This window comes from Ceratotherium simum, chromosome 34, assembly GCF_057802395.1.
Source record: "Ceratotherium simum simum isolate JZ-2026a chromosome 34, ASM5780239v1, whole genome shotgun sequence".
NCBI classification, from domain to species: Eukaryota; Metazoa; Chordata; class Mammalia; order Perissodactyla; family Rhinocerotidae; genus Ceratotherium; species Ceratotherium simum.
In genome coordinates, this window is record NC_141933.1 from 14,127,431 (window position 1) to 14,147,209 (window position 19,779).

Consider the following 19,779-nt stretch of genomic DNA (forward strand, 5'->3'; position numbering starts at 1 on the left):
TGTCTCCACTGTGACCAAACTCACACCTTTTTTCCTGCCCCAATAGTGCACTGGAATCCCTTCTCAGGAAGACTGGGCTTCCACAAAGTCTCTCTCCTTCATGGGTGTCTGCCCACGTCAGCCATCTCCAGGCGTTACTGGACTATGACCAAGTTGGGTTGGGGCTGTTTTGTTGTCTCCTGCTGGCTCTGCAGCCCATGCTGAGGTCTGTCTGCCTATTACTGGATGCACAGGTGGGTGAGATCCTCCCAGTTCCCTTGGCACATGGTGCTAGACATCACAACTCCCACAAAAGCTCTTTTGTTCATGGATGGATGTCCAATTCATTGTTACAAAAGGGGAGAAAAAGGAGGACTGTCTTTCATCACAATGGTGCTGATATAATTCCTTCCTCTGATAATTTTTAATCTCATACATCTACTTACGTAGATATGTAGCCTAAACATATCACTATTTTGACACTAAAAAAATCATCAAAATTTTTGTTTAAAGGGATTGTGGGTTGGTTCTGCCCCCAAGGTATCTGACAGAAGTCATATAAATCATTTCTGAAGAAATCAATTTTAAACCCAAGCATCAATGGTTCCCACAGATAATTTTTAAAGAAACATGAACTTAAGATGAAAAAATCACTAAACACACAAATAAACAAGGCAACTTGAGTAATAGTAAGCAATAACATTAAACTATAGAATCAGACTTACAGAATTATATATTTAAATCATTAGATAATAATAATTTCAATAAGTATATTGAATATGTTTAAATAAAAGATACTATAGAAAGTATGAAAAACACTAAGAGACTATCAAAACTGAGTATTTGGGAAAAGAACCAAAGGAATGTTAGAGAGAAAACAAAATATTATGATTAAAATTTGAAATTTAATGAATGTGTTAAACAGTCAATTAGCACAACTTATGATAGAATGAATTTACTGGAAGAGAGATCTGTAAAACTTAGAACACAGTAGAGAAACACAAATAATGGATGTTTCAATGATGTGGAAAGTAGAGCTAGAAGATTCAACATACATCTAACTGGCATTCCTTGGGCATATAATAGACATATAGAGGGAATTTTCAGAGTACCCTCTGTGTTTAGTAGATGGCACAGCATACTTAAGCTTACCATACTGAATAAATGGACATTAGAGAAAGCTGTGAATACTTCCATGAGTAGAAGGAGAAGAACAGTATATATTGTAGCTGCTTAATAAATCTTTTCGTTGTCATTTATTATATATATATATAAATAAATAAATGATCATTTATTATGATGATGATAGTGATGATGATGAAGAATAGAATTTTCTGCTCTGTTCTCACAAAATTCTCCCTCCATTCAGTCTCACTGTAGACAGAACCACATGTAAGTATGGGATGGTAAATATGTAGTCTGTCTGTGACCATTTCTCCTTCCATGTTGGTGGCAAACATCTCAATATTCTTTTCTAATTAATCTCTTTGTCCTTTATACTTCTTCTCAAAACAGCGTGCCATGAAGCAATAACTGATCTGATTTTGGGAAATGAACTCTTCTACCTTATTTCTCAGACTGTAGCCTTATGCTTCTATGGGGATTTTCTCTTTTTATATATTTTGGGAACTAGGATGCTGGGAAATGGTTGGGCAGAAGGAAGACATTCTCTATGGTTAATGCTGACAAAATTTTTGTAGTTTGTAGACATAGTTTATTCCAGTAATGGCACAGCCTTTCTCCAGGGAAATCTCCAAGACTTTTACTTTTACTCATAAACACAACTCCCAGGCTACTTTTGACACCTATTTTCTACCTTTCATAGCTTACCAGGATTTTCTTTCTGGTTTGAGTTCATCTGAATAAAAAGATTTTCATTGAGAGATGTTCTAATGACTATCTGGAGAGAATGACAGCTGTTGCATCTTGAAGAGGAGACAGTGGCTGATGCAAAAATATTCCTTTGGCTATTTGCCATTTGTCCTGAAGACTTAGTGATTGCCTTCCCTTCACTGGCTGCAATGAGAAAAAGAACTTCCAGAAATGTTGCCTTAGTTTCCTAATCCCCACATCCATTGCCAAAGCATCCTAACACTTACATAATTTTGAGTCACTCTACTTTGTAGGAGAAGCCTTGAACCTAGGAACAATGGATAGAATTGAGGGTGATTGAGAATCCAATAAACCATATACAAAGGTGGTACGTGGTTGCAGTTTGCTGCATAGAGGGTCCGAAGTTTACAACCAATTTCAAAAGTATCACTGACCCTAAGAAGATCAAGGATCATGGTCCAAGATAATTTAAATCATATATCTCTGATTTGAGAGGAAAAATCTGCACCTGTAAGGAAAGGAGCACAATGGCTCGTTCAACATTGTCTTATCTAACTCTCAGGAGCCTTCCTAGACTCAAAAGTTGGTTAAGTCACTTCTCTTTCTAATCTGCTTCTTGATTTGTGACTCTTCCCATCAACACATTATATTATTCTTATTTCTCTCCAAGTCTTATGAAAGCAGAAAGGCAGTCACAGAATTGTCCACCCTCCCTGATTATAGATTAATTAAATATTAGTTCCCAAGGAGATTTTAAAGAGCACCTACTTTACCATCCTCATTTTTCATAGAGGACCTCATATGATTCATAGGTTTCTTCAAGCATTGAGTTAATAGCAGAGCCATGACTGAGCAGAATCATTCTATTTCACCATAGAGAGAGATGTCAGCATTTTCCAAATTTAGTTTATTCCCAATTCTCATATATTTGTAAATTCTGGAATGCGAACACATGAAATTAAGACATTTTGGGGGATAATGTACTAATGATGTCAATTTATTATCTTTTGTCCCCAAAGAGAGAATGTAATTATTTTTCCTAGAAAATTTTTCAGTTAAGGTTGGTGATTAGAAGTGGAAGACACAAGCTAAATCAACATCGATGATTCAAGTTTGTATAGTTAGTCAGCTGCTTGACTGGAAAGAAAATGAAGACTATTTCTTTATGGCTTTTGAGAATATAACCACTTTCTTCTCTCATCTTTTTCTCAGCAGATGGCACCACGCATGTCCGTGCAAGGGGAAAGAAATCATACCTCTGTGACCATGTTTATTCTCTTGGGACTCTCAGATGAAAAAGAGGTGCAGCTTATCCTCTTTCCAATATTCCTAGTGGTTTATCTTCTGACCCTACTCTGGAACCTGGGTCTCATCATCCTAATCAGGATGGACTCCCACCTGCACACACCTATGTATTTGTTTCTCAGTTTCCTGTCATTTATAGACATCTGCTATTCTTCTTCCACCAGCCCAAGGATGCTTTCAGATCTTTTCAAAGATGAGAAAATGATTTCCTTCATTTCCTGTGCCGCCCAGTATTTTGTTGGGTGCTGGATGGGTCTGACTGAGTGCTGCCTCTTGGCTGCCATGGCCTATGACAGATATGTTGCTATTGGTAGGCCTCTGCAGTACTCAGCCATCATGACTCCTGGCCTCTGTCAGAAGATGGTTGCTGGGGCCTATGGGAGTGGTTTCCTTGGTAGCTTAGTTCAAACAGTTGCTGGCTTTCATCTCTATTACTGTGGGCCCAATATCATTCCAAATTTCTTCTGCGACATAACCCAGATTATTTCCTTGTCTTGCTCTGATCCTTTCATCAGCCAAATAATTCTTTTTCTGGTGTGTACTTTTGTTGGATTTAATTCTTTCCTAGTTACCATGTTATCATATGTTTTTATTCTAGCTTCCATCCTGAAAATATCTTCTGTCAAAGGTAGTGCTAAGGCCTTCAATACCTGTGCCTCCCACCTGGCAGTTGTGATACTATTCCATGGCACTGGCCTCTCTGTGTACCTACTTCCCAGCTCTACCCACTCCACAAAGCAGGACAAGGTGCTGTCAGTGTTCTATGTTATCTTTATCCCCATGTTAAACCCTCTTATCTATAGTCTGAGGAACAAGGAGATCAAAGAGGCCCTCACGAGCGTGGTAAAAAGGCTAACACGTTACCTCGGTAAGAATAATATTTGTGCAGGTGTTATTTCCCCTATAAGGAATACAGGGGTGTAAGTGACCTTTTGTAGGTTACAAGATAGCTAGGCAGAGAGAAGAAGTGAAAACCTGGCTTCTTGATTTCCAGTGCCATTATGTTTAGCTGCCACAACCAAGTCATGTGTTTGAGGCATTGTCACTACCATTGAATTCAGTTAAAAAGCCTTTTTCAATGATTAGATGCAGGTAGATAAAGCTATGTTTTGAAAACAAGAGTTCTGATAGATATTATATGTAGAGAAATGACAAGAATCCAGGAAGCCATGCAGTTGGTTATTTCTTCTACAATTTTTAAAATGTCTTTCATTTATTTTTAATTGTTAGGCACTTATTTACACTTCAAGAAAAATAAAATAAAATAATGTATAAAATTAAATATATGAAAATCCAAAATAACTTTACAATGAATACTTAATAATCTTAATTCCAAACAGAGAGAGAGAGAGAGAGAGAGAATGTGAGAGGGAGAGACACAGAAAGAGAAAGGTGAAAAGAGAGAGAGAAAGAGAGAGAGAGAGAAAGAAAGGGAACAGATGGAAGGGGAGGGAGGTCGAGGAGGAGAGGAGATAAAAGGAGAGGAGAGGGAGAATGATTGGTCTGACCTCATTCCCAAATAACCCATTTCCCTCCATCTTACTCCTTGAGCCTCTTTGTGAAGTGAATTGTGAAAAAGAGATAGGAGAAAGTAATTTTAGAAAGAATGGATGCTTTTAAGATCAAGAGTTGGGAGAATCTCAGAGGCTAGAAGGAAGTCAAAGTCATCAATTTCTGGGCATAGGTGGCGTGGATCATGCTCCATGATAGCTTCTCAGAGACTGTGCAAGACCTCAGGAATTATGGCTGTTGTGGTGTGTCTAGGGAAGCAAGACTCAAGTTCCAGAGATCTGAGCCTCCCAGGGATTCCAGAGAGCAGGTGAGTCACCAGACTTGGAGGAATAATGGAGACCTAGAGTCCAACCAAGAGAATTTAAAGAAAATTTAAAAATAGACATTTTTCAGACTAGAGTTTATGGGCTGTTTCAGACGTATTACATTCATATTTATGCAACACTTTACACCTCATATAGTTCTAATGCATAGATGTGATTTTTTTGTATTACCATGAGAAGTTGGCGGGTGAGAAATTATTCCTATTTTATAGATAGAAACTTGGGGCTTATTGAGGTCTGCCAGGTTCTTTTCACTGTAGTGACAATGCATCTTGACTCTCACAAAGTGTGATTTGTGGAACATAAATAGTTCTCACTGACCAGAAACACGTCCTCCATTGCTTGGCCATGTTGACATAACTCTATACTTTTGGTGTTATATCTTTAAAAATATCTTAAGAATATGTTCAGTTTAAAATATTAAATTGTTACAGTTCTTATTAGAGGGAATATATAATGATTAACCTATTAGCAAGAGTTAAATCAAATAAACTCATTGCCTCATTCATCCCTCTCTCCCTAGAAGTAAGATTAGCTGAAGTAGATCAAACCAAGAATGAGATCTTCCTAAAACATCTCTGGATCCCTAGTAATGGCAGGGTAGATGAGCTACATTTAAAAAAGAATAAAAAAACAAAAAACAAAAGTTTGTGGTAATGATCTTAAGTAGATATTTTTAAAGAAGGATTAGTAATGCAACATAATATGTTGGAAATAACTCCAATTCACAACACATAAATTAACCTACTTTAATAGAAAGCATTCTGTGTACTTCACACTCTTATAAGTGCTTAATAAGCATTATTTAATTTGATTCTATGAAGAACTACCCTATGAAGTAGCTACTACTATCAGCCCCATTTAGTAGGTGATGATAAAGATGCTTGAAGATGTTAATTTGCTCAACTGTCACACAACCAGCAAGTGGATAGCTGGCATTCAATGCAGATTGGCTGATACCAATGCACATGGAATTAACCACAACAATTTGTGTCTTTGTCATGAATTACTTTTATTTTATGCCTTATTGCCTTGATTTCCTCACTTGCACATTAAAAATTATGCCATATGTGCCCACTGGGCTGCTATGATGATTGAGTCAGGTCAGGGAGTGGAGAAAATGTATGTATGTATACCTTTAAAGTGAAAGTGCTTTGTAAACATGGAAGTGTCCACATATCTAATTTATTATTATCAGGCTATATTACTGGCTAATTGTGTCATCTTGAATAAATCTCTTAGTTCCTCTGGCTTCAAGTTCCTCATCTTGAAATGAAGAGTATTGAACCAAATGATTTCTAGGTCCTTTCAAGCTCAAATGACTCCAAGTTCATTAAAAGAAAAGCTATAATCATGAGTTCATAATAGGACCACGGGAAAGTGTGGAATTGAATCAGAGGGGACATGGCAAAGTGGGGCATGAAATTAGCATGGAAAAAACTCCATGACAACCATGATTCCAGAGAGCAAATACCTGGAGAGTTTTGTCCCACTAATTGTCTTTTCCCCTCTGCCCTAATAACACATTTAAGGGGATCTGCAGTTAGAGGCATCTCTCTGGCTGTGAGTGGACAGCCAATCTCATGGCCAAAAGCACCCATCTTGGAATGCAATAAGACCACCTGGGAAATTCTTTTGGAAAAGAAATAAACAATTTCATCCTTTGGCAAGAACTCTTTCTTCCGGGAAGGTCTGGGACAAGGTCAGAGGGCAAGATATATAGAAAGCAGTGGATTTTGTGCTATCTCAATATTCATGTGATTCTTTCAGTAGGACCAAGGAGCAAGGTTTATGGTCCTCCATCTCTCTCATTCTTTAACTCTTCCCTCATTTTTCCTTCCTCCTCCTCCACTTACAGCTCTTTCTCAGGTTCTCTTTCTCCCTACCCAAATTCTCTGAGCTTCAGTGAAAAGAATAATCTCTAACCTAAAATGTCAGATATTACTCTGTGATGAGGGGTGGATGTTAAACTCTAGTTCTGCAATTTCTTAATGATGTGATCTTGAACTTGGTTAACTTCTGTTTTTCACCTGTAAAATCGGTATAATAGGATCAGTTACAATCTGATGAGACAATATCTATAAAGACTAACACACTGTAGATGTTAATAATTGAGCACTGAATCAAAAATAATAATTTGCTGAAATTCAGAGGAATTAACTAATATCAAAACATTCTTGTCTAAGGATGCCCTCTCTTGCCACTGTTATTCAGCTTACTATTGGAAGTTCTAGTTAGATCAATTAAGCAAAATAAATAAATAAATGAAAGTTATCCAAAGTAGAAAGGAAGAAGTAAAACTGTCACTAGTTTTAGATGACATCATTTTATAATAGAAAACCCTAAGGAATCTACCAAAAACCTATTAGAAATGATAAATGAATACAGTAAGTTTGCAGAGTACAAAATCAATATATAAAATCAGTTGCATTTCTTTAGAGTAACAATGAACTAGCATAAATGAAAATCAAAAATACACTCACATATAAGTTTGCAACAAAAAGAATAAAAAGTTAGAAATAAATTTAACTAAGGAAGTGAAAGACCCGTGCACCGAAAACTATGAGATATTGTTGAAAGAAATTGAAAAAGACACAAAGAAATGGAAAGATATTTTGTGCTCATGGATTGCAACTGATTTCTGAATGTTGATTTTATATCCTTCAAATTTATTGAGTTTGTTGATTACTTCAACACTTTTTTGGTTGAGTCTTTGAGTTTTTCTATATATAAGTTCATATCATCTCCAAATAATGACAACTTCAGTTCTTTCTTCACAATTTGGATGTAATTTTTTTTTTTTTTGTGAGGAAGATTAGTCCTGAGCTAACATCTGTTGCTGATCCTCCTCTTTTTGCTGAGGAAGATTGGCTCTGGGCTAATATCCATGCCCATCTTCCTCTACTTTATATGGGATGCCACCACAGCATGGCTCGACAAGTGGTACCTGGGTCTAACCCGGGTTCCAGGCCTGTGAACCCCGGGCCACTGAAGTGGAGCATGCGAACTTAACCGCTACCCCACTGGGCTGGTCTTGGTTGACATATTGTTTTATCTTGCCTCTTTGCCCTAGCTAAGGCTTCCAGTACTATGTTGAATAAGTGTGGTGAGAGTGAGAACCCTTGTCTTGTTCCTCATGTTAGAGGAAAAACTTTCAGATTTTTACCATTGGGGATAATGTTAGCTGTGGGTTTGTTTTATATGGCCTTGGTTTTCTTGAGGTATGTTCCTTCTACATCCAATATTTGAGGATTTTAATCATGAAAGGATGTTGTATTTTGTCCAATGCTTTTTCTGTATTTATTGAGATGATCATATGATTTTTATCTTTCATTATATTAATATGGTGTATCACATTTATTGATTTGTGCATGTTAAGCCACCCTTCCATCCCAGAGATAAATCCTACTTGGTCATAGTCTATAATTCTTTTACTGTGTTCTTGAATTCGGTATGGTAGTATTTTATTGAGAATTTTTGCATCTATATAGGGGATGGATATTGGTCAATAGTTTTCTGTTCCTCAGGTATCCTTATCTGGCTTTGGTATCAGGGTGATACTGGCCTCATAAAATGAGATTGGAAGTATTCCCTTCTGTTCAATTTTTTGGGAGACTTTGAGAAGGATTGCCATTAGTTGTCTTGAAATGTTTGGTAGAGCTTACCAGAGAAGCCATCTGGTTCTAGGACTGTTTGGGTTAGGAGGTTTTTGATTATCAATTCAATCCTCTTACTCATTTTTATTGTATTCAGATTTTCTGTTTCTTGCTGATTCAGTCTTAATAGGATATATATTTTGAGGAAATTATTCATTTCTTCTAGGTTATTCAATTTGTTGGTATATAATTGCTCATAGTTGTCCCTTATGATCATATATATTTCTGTAGCATCTGTATTTCTGTAGAAGAGACATGGTAATATCTCCTCTTTCATTTCTGGTTTCATTTAGTTGAGTCTCCTTTCTTTTATTCTTAGTCTAGCTGAAGGTTTGTCTCTTCTGTTTATTTTTTCAAAAACCAGCTCTCTGTTGATTTTTTCTGTTGTATTTCTGGCTTTATTTCATTTACTTCTGCTATGATCTTTGTTATTTCCTTCCTTACACTCATTTTGGTCCTAATTTGTTCTCTTCTTGTTTCTTGAGATGTAAGATTGGTCGGTTATTTGAGATTCTTCTATATTCTTAATTTGTGCTTTTATTGCTATAAACTTCCCTCTCAGAACTGCTTTTGTAGCCCCGTTGGTTTTGGTGTTTTATTTTTCCATTGTCATTTGTTTCAAGATTTTTATTAATTTCCCTTTTGATTTCTCATTTGACCCATTTGTTGTTCAGGAGTTTGTTGTTTAGTTTCCACATATTTGTAGATTTCCACATTTGTAGCTCTCCTCTTGTGGATTTCTAGTTTCATACCAATGTTGTAAGAAAAGATACCTTGTGTGATTTCACTCTTAAATTTTCTAAGACTTGTTTTGTGTCCTGTCATATGATCTGTCCTGGAAATGTTCTCTGTGCACTTGAGGAGAGTGTGTGTTCTGATGCTATTGGATGAAATGTTCTATAAATGTCTGTTAGGTCCATTTGATCTAATGTATATTTCCAGTCTAACATTTCCGTGTTCATTTTCTGTCTGGACTATCTATCTATTGCTGAAAGTTGGGTATAAAAGTCCCTAGCATTATTGTATAGTTGTCTATTTCTCCCTTCAATTCTGTTAATATTTACCAAGTATACTTTGGTGCTCTGATTTTGAGTGTGCACATGTTTATATTTATTATGTCTTCTTGATTAATTGACCCCTTTATCATTATATAGTGACCTTCTTTGTCTCATGTTTCCATATTTGGCTTAAAGCCTATTTTGTTTGATATAAATATAGATATTTCCACCCTCTTTTGGTGGAATTTGTATGAAATTCCATTTCCATTTCCATTTGTATGAAATATCTTTTTCCATCACTTCACTTTGAGCCTATGTGTGTCTTAAAACTGTAGTGATTCTCTTGTAGGCAGCGTATAGTTGAATCTTGTTTCTTTATTTATCCAGGACTCTGCCTTTTGATTGGTGAATTCAATCCATTTACATTAGCGTGATTATTGGTTTGTGAGGACTTAATAATGCCATCTTATTCATTGTTTTCTAGTTGTTTTTCTTTCCATTGTTTCTATTTCCTTCTATTTCTGCCTGTCTTTGTACATTGGTGATTTGTTTGTGGTTGTATGCTCTGTTTCCTCTTTCTTCATTTTGTGAATCTAGTCTCGGTTTTTTCTTTGTGGTTACTATGAGTCTTACATAAACATCTCATAGAGAAAGCAGTTCATTTAAAGTTGATAGCAACTTAACCTCAATTGTCTACAAATCTGCATCCTTTTGCTCCCCCTTTTATATTATGTCATTATTTACTTCTTTTTATATTATGTATTCTTTAACAAATTATAGTAGCTATAATTATTTTTAATACTCTTCACTTTTAACTTTTTTAGTATAGTTAAGTGATTAACACACCAATTACAGAATTAGAAGTTTTTAAGCCTGACAGTATATTTACCTTTATCACTGTGTTGTATACTTTCATACATTTTCATGTTGCTGATTAAAGTCTTGTTATTTCAGCTTAAACACCTCATGTCTAGTGGTGATGAACAACCTTAGCTTTTGTGTTTCTAGGAAAGACTTTATTCATACTCATATCTGAAGTATAACTTTGTGGGATAGAGTATTCTTGGCTGGCAGTGTTTTCTCTCAATGAATATGTCATTCTACTCTCTCTTGTCCTGTAGGATGTCTGCTGAGAAAACTGCTGATAACTTAATGGGGGTTCCTTTGTAGGTTACAATCTTTTTTTCTAGTCTCTGTTTAACTTTGATTTTTGACAGTTCTATTTTAATGTGTCTTGGGGAAGGACTTTTGGGATGATATAGTAGAGCTATTTGTTAGCCTCATGAACTTGGATGTTTAAATCTCTCCTCAGATTTTGGAAGTCTCAGGATTATTTCTTAAATAAATTTTCTGCCCCCTTCTGTCTCTTTCCTTCTTGTGAATCAGAATTCTTCTAATTTTGTTTTGATGGAATCCTGTAGATCATCTAGGCTTTCTTTACTCTTTTTTATTCTTTTTTCCTTTGCTCGGCTCTGACTGGGTTATTTCAAACTTCTTGTCCCCTAGCTCACTTACCTGTCTTCCATTTGCTCTATTCTATTGCAGATGCTCACTATTGCATTTTTCATTATATTCATTGAATTCTTCAGCTCCAGAATTTAGTTTTTTTTCTTTTATAATTTTCATCTCTTTGGTATCTCATTTTGTTCCTTTTTATTTTTTCTTGTGAGGAGATCAGCCCTGTGCTAACATCTGCCAATCCTCCTCTTTTTTCGATGAGGAAGACTGGCCCTGGGCTAACATCCACGCCTATCTTCCTCCACTTTATATGGGACACTGCCACAACGTGGCTTGCCAAGCGGTGCGTCGGTGTGTGCCCGGGATCCAAACCGACGAACCCCGGGCCACCGCAGCAGAGCGCGAGCACCTAACCGCTTGCGCCACCAGGCCGGCCCCTCATTTTGTTCCTTTATTTTCCTGATGTCATTAAACTGTTTTTCTGAGTTTTCTTGTGGCTATTTTAAGCAGTTATTTTAAAGGCTTTATCAGCCAGGTTGCAAAATACTGTGTTTCAAATTTTGTTCTTGGAGAATTATTGTTATGTTTAAGTGATGACATGTTTTCTGGATAATTCACATTTCTTATAGGTTTATGTTGCTGCTTTAGCATTTGAAATAGGAGACATCTTAAATCTTTACTAGTTGCCTTCAGATGGGGTGTATTATCTTTCTAATGTTATATTTGGGGTTTTCTCTGCCTTTGTATGGGTGCATGTGCTCCATCTTCTTTCGTTCTCTTCTTGTAGAATTCTTAAGATACTGTATTTTCTCTGGTTTTTACTACTAACCAGGCTGGCTACTGGAAACCTCTTTTTTTTTTTTCCCCCAGAATGTGACACTAAAGCTCATGTTTGTGGTTTCTGCCTTTCTCACACACCCAAGTGTGCTTTTCTGAGAGCATCGTTTACTGGATTTACTCTCATTGCTGCCCTAGGAAAAGTTACAAGAAGCCAGTTGCAGAGTGGAAAGAGGTGTGGGTTTAGCACTGGGAGGTTGGGTGTCCCATGCATTTGTTGGGAGATCCACTGGTGAGGTACTCCTGGAGGATCATGGGTGGACCTCATGCTGAAATCCTGAGTGCATTCAGCAGGAACTATGTCTCATTAATGCCTTTTGATATTTTTATTTACCCCTTTCCTCATCTCCCTTCTCCCACCAGTCATGGACTATGTGCTCAGTAATCTAGGTATTCAGGAGAGAAATGGCTTTCTCCAGCTGTGTCTGACAGTACAGGGGTAACCTGGGCACTCATTCACTGTTCTTTTTCCCCTGCAGGATAGTTTGCCACTGCTGAATAGTTTATCTTGTGCAGTGTTGCCTTGAGGGCAGTGGTGCTGGGAAAACTCCTTTCATTGTCTCCACCAAGAACAAATTCCTTCTTTTTTTCTGTTCCAATAGTGCTGAAATCCCCAGAGGAAGACTGGGCTTCCACAAAGCCTCTCTCATTCATGGTTGTGTCCCAAATCTGCACTCTCCAGGTTTACCTGACCATTGCCATGATGGTTGGGGTAAGTTCACTGATTATTGCTGTTTTATTTAACCTATACTGAAGTCTACCTACCTATTACTGGATGCTTAAGTGGGAAAACTGCCTCCTGGTCCCTTGGCATTTGGTGCTGGATACTACAATTCCCACAAAGCAGCTTTGTCTGTGGATGGATGTCCAAATAATTGTCACAAAACAGGAGAAAAAGAAGGAATGTCTTTTGCTGCTAAGATGCTGATGTCACTCCTCCCTTGGTGATTGTTAATCTCATTCATCTACTTATGTAGATATGCAGCCTAAATATTATTATAATTGTGACAGCAAAAAAAACACCAAGTCAAAATTTTTCTTTAAAGGAATTCTGAATTGGTGTTGCCCCCAAGGTATCTGACAGTAGTAATACAAATCATTTTTGTAGGAACACATTTTAAATTCAAGCATCAATGATTCCCACAGATAAATGTTAAGGAAACATGAACTAAAGATTGAAAAATCACTGAGCACACAAATAAACAAGGCACCCGAGCAAAAGTTAGCAATAACAAGAAAATATAGAATGAAACATGCAAAACTCTGTATTTATATTATTAAATAATAATATTTTAAACAGGAGTGTTTAAGAATTTAAATAAAGAATACTATGAAAGTGTGATGAAATAATAAGAGACTATCAAAACTGACCATTTGAGTAAAGAAAAAAGTGGAATATCTAGAGAGAAAACAAAATATTATGATTGAAATCTGAACTTCCATGGATGAGTTCAACAGACAATTAACACAAGTTATGATAGAATGAATTTCCTGTGTGAGAGATCTGTAAAACTTAACTGTAACACAGTAGAAAAATACAAATAATGGATGTTTCAGTGTTGTGGAACGTAGAGCAAGAAGATTCAACATACATATTAATCAGGGTCCCAGAGGCATATAATAGAATTATAGAGGCAATTTTCAGAGCATGATCTGTATTTGGTAGGCAGTACATCAGCCTTAAGTTTACCATATTGAATGAATGGACATTAGAGGAAGCTGAGAATATCTCCAAGATTACAAGAAATAGAGTATATATTGTAGCTGCTCAATCATTCTTTTTGATGTCATGTTTGTTAGTTATGATGATGATGGTGATGATGATGAATGAAATTTCTGCTCTCTTATCACAAAATTCTCCCTCCATTCAGTCTTACTGTAGACAGAACCGCATCTGAGTCTGGTAAATACATAGACTGCTACTATTTCTATTTCCATATTCATGACATATCTTGAAATTTTTTCTAATTTGTAACTTCATTTCTCCAGAATACTTTTTAAAACAGTGTACCATGAAGCCATGACTAATCTGATTTTGAGAATTGAACACTTCTACCTTACATCTCTGCCTATAGCCTTATGCTTCTAAGAGGATTTTCTATTTTTATTCATTTTTGGAACTAAGAGGCTAGGAAATGGTTGGGGAGAAGTAAGATGCTTTGGATGGCTAATGCTGAGAAATATTTGTAGTTCATAGACAGTTTATTTCAGTAATATCAAAGCCTTTCTCCAGGGAAAGCGCTAAGACTTCTACATTTACTCTTATACACAACTCCCAGGCTACATTTGGCATCTATTTTCAACCTTACAGCTTCCCATGATTTACTTTCCAGTTTGAGTTTATATGAACAAAATGTCTTTGTGTTGGGAGATGTTTTCATGACCATCTAGAGAGGTGACAGCTATAGCATCTTGAAAGTGGCATACAGTGCCTGAGGCAAAATATTCTTTTGGTTATTTATGATTTGTCCTGAAGACTTAGTGTTTGCCTTCCCTGGACTGACTCCAGTCAGAAAAAGAGAAAGAACTTTCAGAAATCCTGCCTCAGTCTTCTAATCCCCATATCTATTGACTAAGCATCCTAACACTTAAATGAATTCAGGTCACTCTACTTTATAAGAGAATACTTGAATCCAGGAACTATGAATAGAATTGACAGTGATTGAGAATCTAATGAAACCATATGCAAAGTTCGTAAGTTTTGCAGTTTTTATGCCCCTGGGTAAAGGGTCCAGAGTTTCCAAAGATTTTTACAATATCACTGACACAAAGATGATCAAGGATCACTGTCCTATATAATTTAACTTATAAGAATCTCTGACTTGAGGAAATAAAAATATGCATCTGCAAAGAAGGGAGTATAATGTCTCTTACAACCTTATCTTATCTAACTTCTCAGGAGCCTTCCTAGTGTCATTACGTTGGGTAAGTCATATCCATGTCTAAGCTGCTTCTGAGTGCATCATCCTATTACATTATTTTTATATCTCTCCAGGTTTTATTAAAGCGGAAAGACAGTTACAGTATTGTCCACTCTCCCTGATTGGAGATTAATTGAATATTAGTTCTCAAGGAGATGTAAAAGAGAACACATTCCACCAATCTCATCTTATGTATGAAGCCCAGCATGATTCATGGACTTCCTCAAGCACTGAATTAATATCAGAACCATACCTGAGAAGAATCATTCTTTTTCACCATAGTGAGAGATGATAGTATTGTCCTAATTTAGTCTATTTCCATTTCTCATATATTTGTAAAATATGGACTTAGAAAATATTAAATTAAGTCCTTTTAGGGCATCATGTACTAGTGATGCCCATTAACTATGTTCTGTCCCTAAAGAGAATGACAATATTTATCACAAAGTGTTTTTCAGTTAAGGTTGGTGATTGTAAATGAAAGAAATGGATTACCTCAGCATTGATGATTTAAGATGTATATTTCATCAGGTGCATGTGTGCAAAAAAAAAAATGAAGAGTATTTATTTGTGTGTTTTGAGAATTAAACCATTTATTTTTCTCCTCTTCTTCTCAGCAGATGTCACCAAGCATGTCAATGGAAGGAAATAGAAATCACACCTTTCTGGCCATGTTTGTTGTCCTGGGACTCTCAGATGAATAAGGGTTGCAGTTTATCCTCTTTCCAGTCTTCCTACGGATCTATCTTGTGACCCTAATCTAGAACCTCGGTCTCATCATCCTAATCAGGATGGACTCCCACCTGCACACACTTATGTACTTTTTTTATCAGTTTCCTGTCATTTATAGACATCTATTATTCTTCTTCTACCAGCCGAAGGATGCTTTCAGACTTTTTAGAAGAAAAAAAAATTATTTCATTCATTGCCTGTGCCACCCAATATTTTGTTGGGTCCTAAATGGCTCAGGCTGAGTGCTGCCTCTTGGCTGCCATGGCCTATGACAGATATGTTGCTATTCGTAGGCTCTGCAGTACTCAGCCGTCATGGCTCCTGGCCTCTGTCAGAAAACGGTTACTGTGGCCTATGTGAGTGGTTTCCTTAGTAGCTTAGCTCAAACAATCCCTTGCTTTCATCTCTACTACTGTGGGCCCAATATCATTCAACATTTTTTTCTGTGACACACCCCAGATTGTTACCTTGTCTTGCTCCAGTCCCTTCACAAGCCAAATGATTCTTTTCCTGGTAGCTATTTTTGTTGGATTTGGTTCTTCCTTCTTATTCTCTTATCCTATGGTTTCATTGCAGCTTCCATCCTCAAAATATCCTCTGTCAAAGGTAGTGCCAAGGCCTTCAATACCTGTGCCTCCCCCCTGTTAGTTATGACAATCTTCTATGGCACAGGTTTTTCTGTGTACCTGCATCCTAGGTCTAGCCATTCTGAGAAGCAGAACAGGGTGCTGTCAGTGTTCTGTGTTACCCTTATCCCCATGTTAAACCCTCTTATCTATAGTCTGAGAAACAAGGAGATCAAAGAGGCCCTCAAGAGGGTGATAAAGAGGGCAACACGTTCACTGAAGTAAGAACTATATTTGTGCAGGTATTATTTCCCATAAAAGGAAAAAAAAAGAACAAGAACATCTAAGTAATCTTTTGTAGGTCACATGATAGCTAGGTAGAGAGAAGAAGTGAAAACCTGGCTTCTTGATTCCTGGTGCCGTTATGTTTAGTGCCACCAGCAAGTGATCTGTCTGAGGGAATGTCATCAACATTGCACTCAGTTAAAAATGTTTGTTTCCACGATTAGACTAATGTATATAAAACTGCATGATTTGAGAATCAGAGGTTCTGATAGATATTATATGTGGATAAATGAGAAGACACTAGGGAGCCACGCAAATGGTTCTTTCCTCATCAATTTTTAAAATTTATTTTATTTTTAATTGTTAAGCTCTTATTCCTATTTCAATAAAAATTAAAAAATGCATAAAATCACATCTTTGAAAGTTTAAAATTAATTTAAATATGAATACTTTATCATCTTACTTCCAAAGAGAGAGAGAGAAAGTCAGAGTGATAGAGGGACAGAGAAAGAGAAAGCTGGAAAGAGAAGAGAAATAGAGAGGGATACACAGAGAGAAAGAGAGAGACAGAGAGACAGAGAGAGAGAGAGACAGAGAGAGAGAGAAAGAGAGGAGAGAGAAAAGGCCAGAGGGAAGGGGAGGGAAAAGGAGAAGAAGGCAGGAGAGGAGACAGAAAGAGAGGAGAGGAAACAGATTGATCTGGCTTTGTTCCTAAATAATTTTGTTCCCTCCATCCTACTCTTGAAACTCCTTGTGAAGTGAATTGTGAAAAACAGATGGGAGGGTAACATCAGCAGCATGGCGGAGGGAGCTGTCCCTTTATCTCTCCCTTTTTGAACTACAACTAAATGGACATTCATTGATCATCAGAGGAAATCCACACAGCACAACAGGATGCCTGAGAGACCCACACAGCTATAAATCTGAAGGTGGATTGACTGGCCCTCTGGGGATTGGTAGAGATAGGTGAGCACTTCCTTCCCTTCTCTGGCAGCCCTGTGCACACGCATGAATGCTTTCTAGCCTGGCACATACACCCGTAGTATTGCTGCACCCTGAAAGTGGGAATGCACCCCAGGGCTACTGTAGGAAGAGATGGCAGCAGCCCTTAACCCACTCATGAGAGCTTTGCTAATGGTGGGGGAGTCCACTGTGCCCCTGCTGCCCCAAGGAGTAGCCCTGGATTGGTCCATGAGGAAGCCCTGCCCACCAAGCACAGCAGCCAGTGGGACTGCAAGAAGGGGCGGTGGCATAACTACAAACTGGGGCAAGTGCACTCCCAGCCCAAATGAGCACCCATATTACTACTGCACCCCAAAAATGAGAAGGAGCTCTGGAGCAACTGTAGGTAGATGCAGCAGCAGCCCTTAGCCTACTCATAATTGCTTAACTGGTGGTTGAGGAACCCACTGTTCCTCTATGGCCCCAAGAAGTGGCTCTGGCTCAGACCCCTTGAGGAAGCCCTGTGCACCCAAGTGCAGTCTTGTATACATGTGCCTAAACACTCTCCAAGCTGCTGCAAGTGCCCATAGTACCCTCCCAACTTCCAGCAGATGTGATGGGATCAGAAACCCAGCTCCTGCTTCCCCCTCATGGTAGCAGGTGGAATCTGCAACCTATTACCACAAATGCACTGACAAAAGATTCGTTCATCAAACACCATGAGAAACTACAGCAAAAAGTCAGACCACAAGGAAAATTACAATTCTCTAGAAACCAACCCTGAAGGCACAGAAATTTAGAATCTAAATGACAGATAATTCAAAATAGCTGTTATAAAGAAGTTCAATGAGTTACCAGGAAACTCACAAGACAGTACGATGAGCTCAGGAATAAAATTAATAATAAGAAGGAATACTTCACCAAAGAGATTGAAACTATAAAAAAAAAAAAAAAAACCAAGCAGAAATTCTGGATATGAGGAACACAATTAATGAAATAAAAATAATCTAGAATCCTCGAAAAATAGATCTGATGTTATGGAGGAAAGAATCAGTGATTTAGAGGCTAGAAATATAGAAATTCTAGAGGTGGAGAAGGAAACAGAACTAAGATTTTTAAAAAATGAAGGAATTCTTCAAGACATATCCAACTCAATTGGGAAAAGCAAAATAAAGATTATAGATATTCCAGAGGGAGAAGAAAGGGAGAAAGGAGCAGAAAGCTTGTTCAAAGAAATAATAGCTGAGAACTTCTCAAACCTGGGGAAAGAAACAGACTTGGAAATATATGAAGCTAATTGAACACATAAGTACATCAATGTTAAAAACCTTCTCCAAGGCATATAATAGTAAAACTGGTGAAAGTAAATGACAAAGAAAAAATATTAAAGACAGCAAAGCAGAAGAAAATAACCTAAAAACGAACCCCTATCAGGCTTTCACCAGATTTCTCAGCAGAAACCTTATGAGTTAGGAGAGAATGGAACGATGTATTCAAAATTCTGAAAGACAAAAATTTTCAGCCAAGAATACCCTATGCAGCGAAATTTTCCTTCAGATACGATGGAGAAATAAAAGCTTTCTCTGATAAACAAAAGCTGATGGAGTTCATAGCCACTTGACCTTCCCTACGAGAAATGATCAAAAATGCCCTCACAGCAAAAACAAAAAAGGCAAAGGTCTTTAAACCTTCAGACAAAATCAGAACTGCAGCTTTCTCTCAGAGCAGGAAAGCAAATACTCAATTATAACGTAAAAGTTAAAGGGAAGGAAAGCATCAAAGTTACAATAAACACTTCAACTTAGTCACAAACTCACAACACAAAACAGAATAATTTGTGAGAACAATAACTCAGAAGGGGAAGAAGAAAAGGATGGAACTTGATCAGGTGAGTAGAGAGAAGAGGCTATGAGAAAATGGACTGTTTCATCTACGAGACCTTTTATACAAACCTCGTGGTAACCACTAAACAAAAAATCAGAGCAGACCACAATTCATAAAAAGAGAGAAAAATGAGAAAACCTCCTCAGACAACCATCAAAATGAAATGGCAGTCAGAAATACAAAGGAAGAGAAACAATGGGAACATAGAACAACTGGAAAACAAGAGGTAAAACAGCAGCATTAAGCCCTCATATATAAATAATCACTCTACATGTAAATGGATTGAATTCTCCAATCAAAAGACACAGAATGTCTGGATGGATTCAAAAACAAGATCCAACAATATACACTGCCTCCAGGACACGTTAAATATAAATAGAGCATTCCATCCAAAAACGTCTCAGTTCTAAAGACAAACAGAGGCTCAGAGTGATGGGATGGAATACGATACTCCAAGCAAATGGCAAACAAAAGAAAGCAGGCGTTGCCATACTTATATCAGACAAAGCCTACTTCAAGATAAAAAAGACAACTGAGAGACAGAGAGG

At 37.3% G+C, this 19,779-nt stretch overlaps 1 protein-coding gene and 1 pseudogene across 1 annotated transcript; both read left to right on the forward strand.

Annotated features, from left to right (window-relative positions):
* The first annotated feature begins 3,027 nt into the window (after positions 1-3,027).
* LOC101407444 (olfactory receptor 5A1-like) lies at positions 3,028-4,041 on the forward strand. Its single transcript, XM_004437761.3, has one exon. The coding sequence runs from the start codon at positions 3,028-3,030 to the stop codon at positions 4,039-4,041; it is 1,014 nt and encodes a 337-aa protein (XP_004437818.3).
* Positions 4,042-15,460: 11,419 nt separating this feature from the next.
* Positions 15,461-16,414, forward strand: LOC101407191 (olfactory receptor 5AN6-like; annotated as a pseudogene).
* The last annotated feature ends 3,365 nt before the right edge of the window (positions 16,415-19,779 follow it).